Genomic DNA, 16,570 nt, shown 5'->3' with positions numbered 1-16,570 from the left:
GATGCGACGCAACCACGTGTGAATTAAGATGACTCTATGCACGACTGATCAGAAGTTCAGAAGAGTGTATCTTACCACATTAACATCACGCACAAAAAACAAGACTGAAAACGTTACTGTAGCTGAACCAAACCAGCACTACTAGGCATCTTGCTTCCATTTGCAATGGTCAGAAGTTTCCTAGATGGATAATCCACAGACAAACCAGGAAGTTTTCGATGTTATGTATTACCCTATCCGCTTCTGTTGCACCAGGAACGCGCTCGTAAGACAGTACACGCTCCTACCCATGTGTAATCCTGCTACGAATAACTTGTTTAAAGCCTGTTGAAGCAGAAGCCCTTCCTTTAGCTGGGAGTAATCCTCCTAGTCTGCTGTCCCACGCAGGCAACACTTAACTGAAATAAGCGCAAGGGAGTAAAGTTAACAAGCTTCAGTTTGGCAGCAGCAGTAGATTCATAATCATTAAGTTGAGCAGTAGTTACAGGTTCAGAAGAAATTATGTATCCACAGTATATGTACAGTATAATTAACTTCCCAAAAGAGGGGTTTTTTTCATTGCTATATTTTAAAGGTTGCCTCCAAATTACAGATAAGTCCTTTAAATGCTTGAAAGGCATAAAAATTCCCCTTCCCCCGCAAAACGCCAAACAATGTATTTTAGTTTCAAAAATATTTTGGGACCCATGAACAAGCCAGGTATCAGTTAATCTGGTAAAATAACTACGTGCTATATAAAAGCGCATCTGTTGGAAAGAGCGCAAAGAATGTTACAAGTGTGCTTAGTTTTTGCTTGCAGCATCTGGCAGTGGGTAGCAGGACAGAGGCAGGAATCTCAGTGGGTCTCCTCCTGTGTCTGTTCTGCGATCGTTTCTGTGGCACTGGCATTGGCAGCAGAGTTGAGAACTTCTCCAAAGTCTCCCCCGGCAGGTTTGCTTCCTCCAACTTTCGACTAGAACACAGACAGAGCCTCAGCTGAAAACTGCAGTTATTTGGCACACCAAACATGGTTAACTGGATAAAACCCAGCACCTCTGCATGAAAAAGTTTAATACCTCTCTTCAGCAGAGCAGCTTTTCCAGGACTGAGCTACTTCCACAATACTCTTTTAAGTATCATGCAGAGAACTACCAGCAGTAGCAGCACGTAGCCGCCTCCCTTTGACCTTGCAATACACAAAGCATGAAGCAGCCTTGATTCCAGGGTGTCTGAAGGTTGACACACCCTCAGTTAAAAATGGACACAGGTATGCAGCCTTTCAAGCAGTTTAGGCTTTGAAAGATTCAGAGTTAAAACTCGCTTCTGCATTGCTCAGGGAAGAACCTTGAACACTTTTCAGTCTCAGCAGCTGATCTGGAGATTGTCAGTGGAGCACAGCAACTATTTTACTTTCTCCAAGTAATGCGTTTGCCTTTTCACTTCCCTCTACAATATATACCCTTGTGGGATGGCGGGAGTGTTAATGCCAGTTAATTTCCAAGGGAATGCCTCATTGCCCATGCTATTGCTTGCATACTTCTCATCCAATCCTGTGTGCCCATGAGAACAGTCAAATCTGGTTCCAGTTACAAGTACTAGTTATCTTTAAAGTGATTTTTTTACCTGGAGAAGCTAGTAATGGTTGTTTCTCGCACTTGGGGCTTTTGTGACTAAATCTGAAATTAACGTACAGAGACCTTACATATTTTATGCCAGAAATAAGAGAAACATCCCAAGCTGTACTGCTGTGTAAGATACTAGTCCTTAGGAAGGCATGGAAATAAAAACCTAGAGCATTTTGGATACACAATGCCAGGTATGTTATGCTAGCTGCTAGTCATTCTAGTTAAAGGCATCCTCCTGTAAGAGGTGCAGGAAGGCCATTTTTTATTCTCAAATCATTAGGCAGAGAAACCATTTCCACGGTGCTTAAAAAGATGTCATCTAAGCACCTTCAGCAGTTTACCAATAACTAAAGAACAGGCTACCCAGAGTCCACTTGGTCTTTTCTCCACATCCAGAGCTCCACAGTCACCAAGGAGTTTTAGTAATGCTTACCTTTAAGTTTTCAACTTTTTCCTCAAAGGATTTGAAAGTAGGAGAATTTCTAGGAAAATAAAAAAAGGAACCATAGAATTAAAAACGTATCTGGTTAGCCTACAAATATCAGAAAACAAGCAGACAGTTGCTTTTTCCAATATCAACATGAGTTTTGTTTGTTTGGGGTTCTTTCCTCGTTTTAAGGGTAGCCTAAGAATAGCTTAGATCTGCATCTTGCCAAGTACTACAAAACTAAAATTCAAACACACTGAAGTTGCAGCTCATTTGTATCTTTGGCAACTAAGCATGGCCTGGCTCAGCGATAGGATCTTTCATCACAACGTGGAAGGGAGAACTAGCAAGTATTTTAGGTTTAGCTTGTTATTCCCAGTGATTTCAAACAGTTTCTGGCTTAAAAAGATCTGTTCAGAAAAGCCTAGTCATCACTTATGGTTAGCCTAGTGCATTATTGCTGAAGAAAGCTTTGTCATCAGAGTTTTTTCACTTGCTGTAGGAAAACGAGTTTAATAAGCTTTGTGTTCAATTAACAAAACATGGTTCACGGTGGCATTTTCTGCTAACGTGTTGAATTTAAGGGGGACTCCCCCTCGCCTTTTAAGTGCTGGGGACAGCTGTGATTACAAATGATAAGTTCTGCATATGAAGAGCAGGACAGCTTGGGATTTTCAGTGCTGAGGGCCAGTGTGTTATTTATTAGGATCAGAAAAGTGGCTTAATGCTCCAACTAGCTGTCACTGCCATTTGCAAATATGTGCAATAGCTTGTACACTTTTTCTGCTTTTATGCAGGATGGAAAATGCTTGCCTTCAGTGGACCAGGACTAAGGATTCATAGCAGACTCAAAAATAATTATTATATGAAGATGAAAGACGGGAGGGGTTTTGGGGTTTTTTTGGTTGTTGTTGGGTTTTTTTGGTTTGGTTTTTTTTTGGGGGGGGGTTTTCCCCCCGAAAGAGCTTCCTCCTTTGCTGGGTGTAGATCACCCACACTTAGCAGCACTCTTTTGTTTGGCAAAGTTCACAATGACACATATATACACACCAAACCAGACTCTCTCAGGAGATGGAGGGACGCAGTGCCAAGCAAGGGGAGAGGAAAGGCAAGCACTCCAAGTCAATAAGAGACTTTGTGTGAAACCGCAGTATTTTTTAGTCACTTTCATTGTTCTAAAACTTATAATCATTTAGTAGCATTACATTTCTAACAGGCAGGGAAAAGTTGTTATAGTTCTCCAAACAGCAGGAAAATGCACTTTGTCACATTCCAGATGTGCGATAACCACCGCCATTAAGCAGAACACAACTCATTTTACCCCGTATGCATACAGGAAATCCATTACAAAGTTGGGTGGGTTTTCTAGTTTTGTTTTAAATCTATGTTAGTTGACTTAAGTTCAATTTGACTTGATTCCGCACATAAAAATAAATAAATCCAACAGCTGGATTATGCATACATTACCTCATAATAGGCATGCTAATTGAGTGTTGTATGGACCGTATACTAAATGCCAGCATTAAGAAAAAAGAAAGCAAGAAGTTAGTTTTAAGTGACAGACTGAGAAGAAATTGGCTTAGAGAGCAGACTTCTGGATACAATCTTTGGTAAACAGCCAAACAGTCTTACACAGGCTTGTATAGTAACGGCTTAGGTTTGCTTTTTGAAATTGCTTAGCCATGCACACACACGACAGAGCAAAAGCTGCAACAACTTTTTTCCTTCTTAGAAAGATTCAAGTGCCATGCTTGTTAGTATGTATTCTGCTTAGCTGCGTCAGTCTGTCTACTCATTAAGTTTCTCAAGCAGAGACATGCTGCATTTGCAATTTTGACAATATCAAGAGGAAAGTGAACACTCAAGGAGTCTTATCAACTGACCTTCCAACTGAAATAATTACTCCTACATTCAGAAGGCTTCCGTTTCAGTTCAGTGTAAGATTTCCATACTCATCAATACAAATTATCTACTCAACAATATAGATTTACTGTTTATGCTGGGGGCAGGAAGAAAGTCTTAGTCTCAACCCTGTTCTGAAATTCATGGAGGACTTCTGTAACCTGCCAGTGCTGCTATACAGTTACTGTTTGTTTAGTGGCAACATGCACCTAACTCCTAGAAGGTGACTGGATATAGATTAAGGAGCTCCCAAATAACTTCAGGATCATCTGGAATCTAATTTAATTCCATATTCCAGAAAAATCACTGTTTACTCCTGATACAATGTAGTCTTATATGTTAAATATTTCTTGCCAAATACCATATACCATACCAAATACCCTAATAGTAAGTTAGAAAAACTGATATCACAGTTTTTTATAACTATGTTATTTCAAATGTCAAATTTTGAGTCGGCTTTATGTCATCTTTCAAGAGAATACCTTCCAGGCAATTGCAGGGGGGAAGGGATCTCTCACATTTGATGTATCTCCAAAACTCCAGTTAGTATTTCAGCACAATGGAAGATACATTCACAGAAGGAAAAAGGTTCCATGTGAACGAGTTTTAAGAGATTCTTTCAGGAGGCTCACCAGTAGAATACAGTGATAGAAAAAAACTACACAAGTAAAAAGTTCCCTTAAGGTTGGGATCCCTTAAGGCAGATGCACAATGGAAGGTTGTTTTGTAGGTACAGCATACTGGGAACCAGACATGCAAAGGCCAGATGCTGTCCTGACACATGTCAGTAATGCGTGGCCATGTTTCATCCCTTTTCCCAACCTCATTTCTGCTGTGTTTCATCTTCACAGATGGTTTGGCTTCCTCAAGCTTTTCCAGAGCACACAGAAGCTGATTGTCTTCTGGAGCCTAATTTATATTCCTCGCTCTGTGATGTGGATTAGTAGAAGTTCTCGTCTTGCTACATGCCGAGTTTTAGCACAGAACTAAGCTGACACTAACTAGTTCTCCTTCTCCAGCTGTGCTCAGCCACTTTCCCTCACACTATAAGAAGTGCCTCCCTGCATGAAGTTTAAGGCTAAAGAGGATTAAAGTTACCTTCTTTTTGCCATATATATTTACAATCTGTAGACCTGCTCACACTGAAAAGCAACAACCCATGGTGTATTGCAGATATTTTAACAGGTGTCTCGGGAAATTTAGTTTAATCTCGTAGAGGTCATTTAATGGAATAACTATTCATATGCTCATGAAGGATTTACTTGCTGTTGTACAATACACTTACGTATACTCAGTAGCCATTTTGTAAAATGTCACCATAAGATAGTATATAGTTTTGTCACAGAAAGATCTGGTTTGGAAGAGAACTGGATCAGATAAGTGCAGCTGATCTTTTCTTAACATCAAAATGCCTGTTCTTCAAGTAGAGCAAAGAAGCACAATTAAGCCTTGAAAAGCTTTACAAAGAAGAGAACTTGTATTTCTTTTCACAAATGACAGAATGCCACATCAAACCACTCGCTCAACTAGGCCATCAAGCTGAGCAGTTTGAAGAAGGTAAGTCCCTTTTACAATGCCCACAAGCAAACCCCAGCTTTAAAAGAAAATATAAATCAAAAAAAGGCACAGTAAGTCACTCTCCAGCCTTCTATATCTTTTATATTGCATTAAAGGCTTTCTTATCCTTTACATGATTATTTTTATAGCCACTACATACATTGCCTCACATTTTGAAAATGCACAAGGAGGTGTGCCAGAGTCCCTGTCTGGAAAACATGGGCTTAAGAGTGCATAAGCACTAGTTATTTACTTCTGTTAATAGCTGGGTTTCCAGCTGATACGCTGATAAACGATGATCTCTAAGTCCACGATGATATCATTTTTCCAAAGCAAGTGAAGGAAGTTATTCTGCAATCTCAGAACGGGGCAAAGATAAGGACTTCTGCTCCGTAATATGGATGCAGTGCTAGAGGAGCTAAGTGCAAAGTCATGATTGCTCAGGAAGTTTGCCCAGAGCTACATCTCGGTACTCCCACTGTTCTGCACATGATACTGATGTTGCTTACACAAGGATGGCTAGCTCGTCAAAAGTTCAAGAAGTTCTTATAAAGGAGAATAAAGGTATTAAGAGGAACCTGAGGAGGAACAGAGTTTATTTTCAGCATGACAAAAAGCACAGGAAACAAACACAAAAAGGAAGCACTAACACACTGACTTTGCACTACAGTCCTCCCTCTTCCTCTCTATTGCAGTACTTGCCAAGTTCACAGCTCCACCAGCTGCCTTACTCCCTTTCGCAACTCCCTCCAAAATCACTTTGCAGTGCAAGAATGAAGACCTGCATGTGACGTTTGCTGCACAGAACATGTGGAAATAGTCCCACACAGAACAAATCATGCCATTACAGCTGAGAAGTCGCCAGGCTAAAACAGTACTAGAAAAGCAAAGCCACAATGAAGAAGCCACAGAAGTTTGTGGCTTCAGAGTTTAAGAATAAAAATGCACCTGCATATTCAGTATTTTTTCAAGTATCAGGCCCATCAATTCTCATTTCCAGGAAACAATATGGCCATCTAAAACTTTCTAAAGTTCAGACTTGTGCAGTGTTAAAAATAGACACCACTTGAGTAGTCTCACATAACCCTGGTACCTGAATTCAGTGGTTGAATCCCAGAGGAATTTGGTCCTCACAAAAGCAAAAAACTCAAAAGGTTTTTAATCTTCTGTTTAAGTGCAACTAAGATCTTGAACAGCACTAGTTCTTCCCACTTTTTTTTTTTTTTAAGCCCAGCTGCTCCTGAATTTATAACCATACTTTGAATTTCCATTGCTGTGATTTTCCCCGAGAAAAACTTCAACAGTGTGGACTCCTCTGGCCCTGTTACATTCCCTCCCAGTGGCCCAGTTTCTGATAGAGAGTACTCAACACCCACCTAGCCACTAACTGAAGTAATTAGGACGTTCTTCTGTTGAGGTACTAAATTCCTGAAGCCAGAAGAGAGCTATGAGTCTGTGCTTGTCCTTGTTACTGCAACAGTCTAATACCAGTAAGGGAAGGCCATAGCCTTAAGGAAGAAAGGTGAACCCTGCTAAGTGAGTAACAGAGCTCTGCATCTGCCCCCTTTGCTTTATTGATGCTGAAGGGGGGGTATTTCAGACAGGCTCTTCAGCAAACTGAGCTCACTCCAGACTCTGAGTTCTGATAGTGTCCTGTGCTGCTGCCCATCTCCTCCCCAGGCACTGCCCCTGGGGCTGTAGCTCCTAGTTAGTATTCCAAGAGCCAGATCCCTACATTGTTAGAGAGCCTACTTCAGACTTTAGCTACTTAGTGGGAGAGTACAGAAAAGGATGAAGCCAGACTCAGAGGCATGCATAGACAGTATGAGAGGCAATGAACAGAAGTTGCTACACAGGAATTTTTACTGAAAACTTAACACTGAATATTTGCTTAGACTAGGCAGGTAAAAGGGCAATGCAGACAAGGTAACTAAAATACTCAGTGTCTGGAGCTGCTGAAATAATCAACTCAAAGATAAGGACTGTTTCACTGGACAAACTATGAACAGAGAATGCATAAACTATTTTACATTTAGACTCTAGTGATTTGATTAGAGTCACAATACTAAACAGGCATTGTAATAGACACAAAAAAAGGGAAGATTTCTACTCTGTCAAGGCACAAACACTACAGACAAAGAGAAGGAGGAATTCTGCATGCCATTGACCTCAAAACCATATTCTCCTTACAAAAAAACCTTGAAGAATTATTTGAACAGATTCCTTTCTTACACGGAAGAGAGATTAATTGATTAATACATATTCCCAAGATTTCATGTTCTGGAATAGTTACCAGGTGAACATGAAGAAACTTCTTCCCTAACATTAAAAGAGCTGCAGTTTTACATTAACTAACACTGGAGGAAAAAAGAAATTACCTTTTACAGACAAAACTTATTTAAAGATTTTAATGGAGACAGTCTGACTACATGCTTAGTTTCAGAAACAATTCTTGCGCCCACCTTACCTAAAGGAATGTGAAAATGCCTGTAGTCTGCACAATGCCAGAGTAAGCATTAAAGAGAGAAAGGAAGTTCTGATAAATCTGAAGAAAAATATGTAACTGTGTAACTGCACCTCACAGTGTTTTCTCACTAGACTTCAAAAAGCAAGAAAGAGGTTAATGGCAGCACTTTAAAACAGAGGGCTGATTTTATTACGCTGCTTTCCAAGGCAGCAATATTCTGTTAGAATGTATGCATTTTTACTTGTCCAATAATTGAAAAATTAGTCTGATCCACTATTCACAACAAATTACAAGCAAAGATGAATAGTTGCATATGTTCCAGTACTAAAAATTATATAATTAAACAAAGAATTGTAAGCTAAGCATACGACTGGATTGCATCCAGGAAGAGTTTTGCATGCAGCTCACAATAGTGCTAAAAATGACCACCAAACTTACTTAATTTGCATGAAGGGCTGTGTCATTTGACACAAAGTCAAAATATGTTGTATGCCAATACTTAAGAATTGAAAAGTGCCAATAATCTATTAAAAAGGTAATAAAATCAAGCCACTGCTATGAGGTAGAACAGCTTACAAAGAAATAACACACACCTGAAAGGAATCAACACACAACACAAAAAACCACATAAAAAAGCCAACAACCAAACCATAAACAGTTAAAGACATTAGTTGTTTAAATGTAGTATTCCACAAGCTGAGAAAGTCAGAGAACAGAAATGACAATGCTATGTGCATCACACAAAGGCAGACAGAGATGCTGCCACCTGCAATCCTACCAGAAAAATAAGAGTAGCAGTGGAGGTGATAGCATACGTTGCTTCTCTTGCATATACAGAATACAAACCACAGAACTCTTCTGCATCAGTGAGGACATAAAAGCAGATTTTGCAGCAAGTCGCTCAGCTCTCCTAAAACAGATGCTGAGGGTTCTTGATGGATCAGCTTTTAGAAGTGCTAGGTACGTTAACAGCATAAATTTATTTCAGTGGTTAACAGCATGAATTTATTTCAGCGATCACCTGCTTAAATGCAAAATGCAACTACTTGGGAAAAGCTAAAGAAAACTACCTGACATCTTCAAACTTCTTGGTTATGACTGAACCAACAGATGAAAAAGCAGCAGAAGCCTTCTGACCAGCTTGAGACAGGGTTTCTGATGTTTTCTTGTATCTGTGTTTAAACAAAATTAAGTCTGTAGTTATTTTAATAGAACACATAAGGAACCTTTCAGTGTACGTAAATTCATATCAAACCCAGAGATATACTTCAACTTTGGGGTCAAATGGGCAAACTACTTAAGAGATTACTTTGAGTCACTGCAGTCCCTCCCAACTTCAGCATCTCTGCCACCTCAGACTTCAGATCAGGTTCACCAACATGCGCCTACTACCCCACCCCCAGAACAGATGCTATTGGCTATTGTAGGGCTTGAAAAAACAAACCAAAAGCCAAGAAAAACCACCAAACAAAACAAAACTAAAAACCCCCAAGAAAACAACACCATGAACACACACCAAAAAAAGAAGAGAGGTCTATTTTTTTTTTTGTGCCAAGCATCTAAAATCTTGTACCAAATGGTTTTGTCAATAAACTTCACCATAAAAAGTTTGAGGTATATTCTGTGGAGTCAGTAATTACAGAAGGCAGTTCACTCTTGACCTTAAGCTAAGAGTTGTGTTTGGCAAGAACATTAACTGTGACTTTGCACTCTTCCTGCAAGAACTCAGTTTACAACAATTTTTCAGGCTGGAAAAGAAGGGTATTCTGTTGGACTTAGGACACCTTGGTATCTCAGTAACAGTATCTCAGATCTGCCAGACAACAAGTGTATTAGAATCGCCCACATTTCTTATTTTGCATGAGATGATATGGCTAATTGTGGCCTTCTTTAAAGAAATCTATGATGATTTAACCAGGTAAGTTTTAGTGCAACTTGACTTTTTGTTATCTACACTCATTTCATAAGAACAGAGGGTTTAGACATGGCACAAGAACTACATAGTTTTCACCTCAACAGCCGAGACAGTCATCATGAACGGGTACATACGCTGTGGTTGATGTAACATCTTGCCAGCTTTTGGTAATGTTCTGCCTTAGTTCCTGTAATGAGTTAATTCCCAGTTTTCTCTTGATTTCTGCTAGATGCTTCTCTTTGGCAGCTAGCACTTGTGAGAGCGTCTGGATTTCCTCTTCTACCTGTGGCAGCAGAGTGGATGAGAGATAAGTTAACAAGAGATACACCCAGCCATTTAACTACGTGTTTAGTAAAACACCTACTAGCTATCAGTAACAGGAGGGCTAATGCGTTTTTAATATTGCCTCACATTTGTTTCTAAATACTAAAAGGGAAATCCAACATAGTCTACAACAAGAGCTAGCGAGAAAGTAATCTACCTGCAAGCTAGCTGTTACCAGAATGTGCACAAGGAAGTTGGTAACTAAAACACTGTATAGTTAGAAATCATTACACTTTAGACATTAGCCTATATAAAGCTTGAAGATTAGTCAAACCTGGGACAATTGCCAAGCCTGTATTCTCCTTTCACGTCAGGAAAGATACCAATATATAATGAGTATCAGGAAGCTCAGAGTGTGTCCGATTCATACACACATTTTGTCTCCTTGCTTGAACAGAAAGGTTCTTTTGTGGCTTAAGCCAGCAGCTGCAGGCTGGGTCCAGCCACTGGAGTGCCTACCCCGAGCAGGAGTGGAAAAGGTGGCAGGCTGAGCAGTTAAACAAGAAAAAAACCACGACCAAAACCACAATAAAACTATAGTACCTGTTCAGCAACTAGAAAAACATATTGTTTACATATTTTCTTCTTTACACAGATGGTCACTTAAGCCTCTCACAGAAGCACAACCAGATCACAATCAGAGATGTCAAAACAGTTTTACGATGCCATTCTGTGGGCTTTATAGATGTGACAGAGGCACTAAGACCACACGTACAAAGGCGAAGGCATACATCCAGCCCTACTTCCTTCACCCAGCCTGGACCACTGTACTTTAGAGTATCAGGCTACCCACTCATTTAAGCTCCTTTGAGGAAATACCAGTATCTTCAATGCACCTTTGTTTTGGATACCTGTCTGAAGTCCAGAGTGAGGTACCCTAGCAGGACCAGATTTCCCTCACTATCTTCAGCTGATTGGTTTAGCATGAAATAATTACTCAGGACTACCAAACCAAGACTGCATTAAATGTGCTTATTTCAGAGCTAACCTTCGATTGCCAGCCTTTGGCTTAAGTTAGTGTCTTTTATTAGGGTCCTAAAGTCACATAGAGCTACAAAAGAAAAAAGACTGGTTACTCAATAAAGCTTGACTTGGACAACTTTGAAACGCATGTATTGGGCTCAAATATTTGACTGTCCTTTGAAGAGTGCTACTTAAACTCATTTTTAAAAAATTCTGCTATATGAACTACAGACAAGAATAGTTACATGGTTAGACATTAGCAAAACAGTGTCTACATGGGTATTACTACAAAGCATCCTTTGTGAAAACAACAGCTTTAATTACTCCACACCAGTTGAGACAATACTTGGGTATGGCTTTCAACCACGTTCCCTTTGACAGCTTATTTACCCCCTTCTCACTTGAGGAAAAAAAGGCTTAGGCATTTATGCATCTTGGTTTAAGGCCTGTACACTCAGCACTTCCAGCTTAATTCCTCATAGCTAGAACTGGCTGTTCTTTTCTCCCTGACACCTTCCCTTTCCCTCCCCGCAATACACAGGAGTGCCATACCTGGCTTTAGACACAGAATAAACATGCAAAGCATTAACTGTATGTTCAAAGACAGCATTATCCCAGATTTTCATTCTCAAAACCGGTTTAAGAGCTACTTGCAAGAGATTTACCTTAGCAAGCTCTTTTCTTAGCTCATCCTGTTCTTCTTCCGAGAGTGTTTCTGCCATACCAACTGTAGCTGCAGCATCCTCCCCAACCTCAGGTATAGAGTCACTTCTCAGCAGCCCTTGATGTGAATTAAAACATTAAAAGTCAGATCGTCACGCGTCTGCCAGATAGCAGCTAACATTAGTATACAGCCCTTTTGTGCCAGTGCACAAAGAAAACTGATGAGAGGACACCAAAGTCATGCTCCCCGAGTACTACGGCGTACAGCAAACCAGAGGTATTCTACTGGCTGGTTTGTTCTATGAGGCTGTATGAAAGCTCAATATAATTGCAACTGCTGCTATAATAGGAGACTGGAAAGATGTTGAGAACCACGAATGCCACTCTGATAGAAACCAAGGTGCAGAAAGGTACGTCCCAGGAGGCCACGCACTCTCTGTGCTCTCTCACACATGCAGCACAGAAACTCTGGAAGCATCGGAGGTGCTCAAGACCAACACACAGGCTCCCTCCCTTGCTGCTCTCTGGAACAGATTAAAAAAATGCCCATCCTCAGCACACCGGGAGCTGTCACAGCAACAAGCAAGCTCAGCAACAGTGGAGGAAAGGGTTGCACTGCAAGTACAAACTCTTCCCCCATACCCTGCTCAACCTCTCTGTCCCTAGTAGCTGAGACCACTGCGACGAGAAAGTCACAGATATCATGGAACTAGAATCAAGCTGCTGTTTTGCGCCTGGACATTAAGACAGATGAGAAGCCCAGAGAAGGAGCTTGGGAACAAAAGGCCATCACTTCAGACAAAGCCGTGGAGTGCTGAGAAGGGACTGATGAGGATGTGCATGAACTCACACTGCTGCCTCTTCCCCTTCCAAATCCAGAAACCAAAATTCTGCCAAACTCCTCTGTATGAATCCCAAACATCCCTATGGTCTTCCTCAACTTTCACCTTCACAGCTTCAGGGAAAGGAAGGAAAACGATATTATTTGTATTGCTATGATACGCTCACTTTAAAGATTCGTTTATTCTTAGTCCTTGCAGTAAGATCACTTTAAAAAACTTTTAATGCAACAAACGGATTTTTCAGCAAGAGATTTCCCATTTTGAATCTTTGTAGCTGACACTTAAACATAGTTTGCCAGAATTAAGGAAACCTGTTTTAATTTGCAGAGAGACCAGTTTGCAGAGAGACTGCATGCTGGAACGGCTGTGGATTCCCAGAACTAATTCTCTATTCAGCTTTATAGATAGTAAAAAAGAAATTAAAATCTTAAAAAGGAAGGAAAAAACCCAGGATGGATTGTTTGTAAGGAGACAGTGTGAGTGTGTGTATGTATGTATGTATACATATAATTCAGACAAGTTGAGGACATATGAAGTTACTTTAGTTACTTACTAGTCACTATAGTAATTAACCAGATAAAATTCCATCCTCATTTCAGCAGCTTCCAATGGCAGTCCATGCTACTATTCGGTCTGGAAATCCAAAAACTCATTAACATGCAATGAGACCAGCACTATGATTTCATTGTGAGGCTGGATGTCAAATAGCTACATGACAATCAACTCAAAAATCAGGGGAAAAAAAGATTCTGTGAGTCTGTAATTAATTGTAGGTATTCTATGAAACATGCTCCTAGCAGCTGTCAAGCCTAAGAAAAGAAGAGGCTTTGTTCTTGATCAAGTCACTGAACTCCGGTAAAGCTCAATTCCACAAATTCTTTCCAAAACAATATATTTTCTGCCTGTATTTGTGTCCAGAACACTTGTCCTGTAGAAGCACACTGCTACATGGGCAGAACAGTTGTAAATAATAAGTTACCATAGAGTACACTGAGAATGAAGCATACAGAAAGCAACCAGAACCCTATTCTGCATTTCTTTATGAAATCTATACCATGTTTTCCCAGACATTTGCATCTGTCTTCTACAGAAACATAATGTAGTTCCTACAGGTTTCCCAATATATTATTTCTGACAGAAAAAAAAGTTTGAGTCTAATGCCCAAACCAAAGCACAGCATTACAACATCAAAAAAAAAAAAAAAAAAAAAAAAAGGATGACGGCTCGTGTCTCATAATCAGATATTCTGTTTTATACATTGGCATATTTCCCTTTCTTAACATCAAATGGTTAAGAATACCATACCTTTTTTGTCAAATTGTTATTTATCCTATTAATTACATATGCCTATACTGAACTTAAACTGCATTTTCCCCTGACACTCTACAGCCCCCAGTATGTTGGCCTCCGACTCGTGACCTTGTTCTCCATCTGCAGGCCCTTCAAGGACTACAGAGCTTGGCGTTGCGGAAGCCATTTCAGAAAGTTTGCAAGTACCAAAGACCACGCTGACTCCGAGAGCACTAGCACATCCAGCTGAAAGCCTGTTCAATCTGGTTATGAAGCACCATCTGGATTATCTTGCCAAAAATAGATCAAGCGAATCCAGCAGTAGGAAAACATGCTGGATTGTCTCTCGCAGCAATAGCTTCTGCCTTGGGAATGTACCTTCTTTTTAGAAAAAACAGTGTTTTAGGGGAGTTTGTGCTTGCTCATTGCCTACATCGAACTTAAGACACAATGCTAAGAAGCAAGGGAATGATCTCTCCTCCCCTTCCAATTTCCAGATATTTTAGGAAGACAGGAAATCACTGCTACTCAGAGACCTCCATACCTCACCCTGTACATCTAACCATGCCTTCCTCTCCTCCCCTTGCCTTCTGCCCCCCTCCCATTTATTACTTTCTCCTTAGCTCTATTTGAAATCTGCAAACACCTTCCCATCAGTCTTTATTCTGGTACCTCCCCTTTCATTCCCTGTTACTGTTCACCTCTCTGCTGGCTTTGCTCCCATTCCTCAGTTCAGTTCAATACTTGCAGGACACAGAGTTCATCTGTGTAATGGGAAGGCCTGACCAAGAAGCAGTTGTCTACACAGATAACAACCCACAGACCTCCACAACAGCATGGCTACAACCCAAATATACCTCATAAACTAGGGCTGACAGACAGCAAGATCCTGGCTTCAAGCAAGCTTTGTAAGGTGAGCCGTGCACCTTTTCTTAGATATTTTTGTGGGGTGCAGGGCAAGAAACCAGGGAAATAGCAGTCAGCCAACAGATGGAAATACTTCAGCTCAATCTGTTATTAAGAGAGCATTTCTCACTTGTGGTCTTCTCTGTTCACCAACAGAACTGTTGTTACTGACTTCCAACTTGTTACCTTTCGTCAGTTCTCTTGCCTCTTTAGAGTTGCAAAGGACTTAAAATTCAGTTGTTTGATACTCTGCTTGCTATAACCAGGCTTAGCCAGGCATTTCACATCTCTTAGAGTAAAAATTCTGTTGGGGAAAAAGAATTGGGAACTTATCTAGTATTGGCAAAACTTACCTATTTTTAAGGTCAGTTTTTCATTGTCTGTATTTCTAAGATTAACATATTATCCCAGCAGTTTATTAGATCTACTTAAATGAACCAAATAAAGACATGAGCAAGTCAGTTGATGAGGACTCCACAGATGACATTCAGGGAAATGGCACTTAAGTCCCTATTATTCTGCCTGGGTAGGCAAAGCATTGCAGTCATTCAATTTACACTCAGGTTTTCTGGTTTGGGGTTTGCTTTGGTTGGTTTCAACCCAAGTTCATGCTCTGTTTTGACCAGAAGTTCCTGCCTCTTCCTGGCCCGAATTCAGAGATTAGCAGTAACCATTAGCAGTTTAAGGAAGTACCAGTCATTTCAGATGAGCAGCATTTGGGGTGCAGGAGGGTTAGCCTTCACAAAGCTTTATCTTTAGGTGGACATATTTTGTGTCGGACACTCAGAATGAGCATTTTGGATATCGCTATAGAGTTGGCAAAGCTAAAGCAAAAAGGTGCTCGTTAGAGTTCAAGAGAACAAGCTGTTACAAGATTATAAGATCACGCCAACATTTGAGTAACGCACAGTGCTACAGAAGGTATTTATTTTGCAATATATAAGAAAGATCAAATTTAAGCACTTCCCATTTATCTCAGTAAAAAAGCCAAAGTGAGACGTATTTCTTCAACTCGAGGGAGAAAGCTCTTGGGCTTCTCCCACACACTAATCACATATTCATTCAAAGCAAATGAAGGGCGGGGGGGAAGTCCTGCAAAGGTTGGTGCTTCTGGTGATGCATCACCACCAGATGCAAATGACTGCTCCCCCCCATTAAAAGAGGTGGGAGATGCAGTAACTGCAGAAGTGAAAGCTGACCACTGTTCCCCAAAGGCCCCTAGCTCAGTGAGTTCATGGAGGGAGTTGTTTAAGTTCATACAGAGGTTCCCCGAGGGATGCAGGTTTCTTTAAGATTTTTAAAGAACAAGCCCACCAAAAAAAAAAGTCAACACCTTTGTAACTTTGCTTTGTCACACCTGACACAGGGAGAAGCTTTCTTTATTTTTAATTACTCTGGAAGATCACATCCGGCAGCAGAGAATGGAAAGGAGAGGTAGTAAAACCAGACTAGGACATGTTGGGAGGCATGGCTGCAGGTGCTCTGTTACCAAGCTAGAAACTAGCAGGGTTAAGCACTAGACGGATGCCACTGCAGCACAGCACGCAACAGCCGCTTCCTCAGGAGGGCACAAGCACCGCTAGCAACTGCAGGCATAAGATTTACAACATTTTAAGTGCTAGCTGGAACAGAGCAAAGGTTTTAGAGAGCAGTTTTGTTAATCAGTGATATTTTCAGTACTACAGCAAGAGGATATGTCAGACTATCCAG

General features: G+C 40.6%; 1 protein-coding gene across 2 annotated transcripts in view; it reads right to left on the bottom strand.

The window, feature by feature from the left end:
• Positions 1 to 231: 231 nt before the first annotated feature.
• Positions 232 to 16,570, bottom strand: part of TPD52 (tumor protein D52) — a 36,730-nt gene continuing 20,391 nt past the window's right edge. Inside the window, exons 2-8 of one of the 2 annotated variants that reach the window (XM_009634473.2) lie at positions 11,825 to 11,940; positions 10,007 to 10,155; positions 9,028 to 9,129; positions 7,958 to 7,984; positions 3,499 to 3,540; positions 2,038 to 2,086; positions 232 to 952 (exon numbers count right to left, since the gene is read on the bottom strand). In XM_009634473.2, coding sequence (XP_009632768.1) covers positions 836 to 952; positions 2,038 to 2,086; positions 3,499 to 3,540; positions 7,958 to 7,984; positions 9,028 to 9,129; positions 10,007 to 10,155; positions 11,825 to 11,940 — 602 coding nt within the window. In that variant the 3' untranslated portion in view covers positions 232 to 835. The remainder of the gene's footprint in view (positions 953 to 2,037; positions 2,087 to 3,498; positions 3,541 to 7,957; positions 7,985 to 9,027; positions 9,130 to 10,006; positions 10,156 to 11,824; positions 11,941 to 16,570) is intronic. The other variant, XM_035890098.1, reaches the window with a different exon arrangement.

Source organism: Egretta garzetta, unplaced genomic scaffold, assembly GCF_000687185.1.
Source record: "Egretta garzetta isolate BGI_Z169 unplaced genomic scaffold, ASM68718v1 scaffold251, whole genome shotgun sequence".
NCBI classification, from domain to species: domain Eukaryota; kingdom Metazoa; phylum Chordata; class Aves; order Pelecaniformes; family Ardeidae; genus Egretta; species Egretta garzetta.
This window is presented reverse-complemented; position numbering and strand designations above follow the sequence as displayed.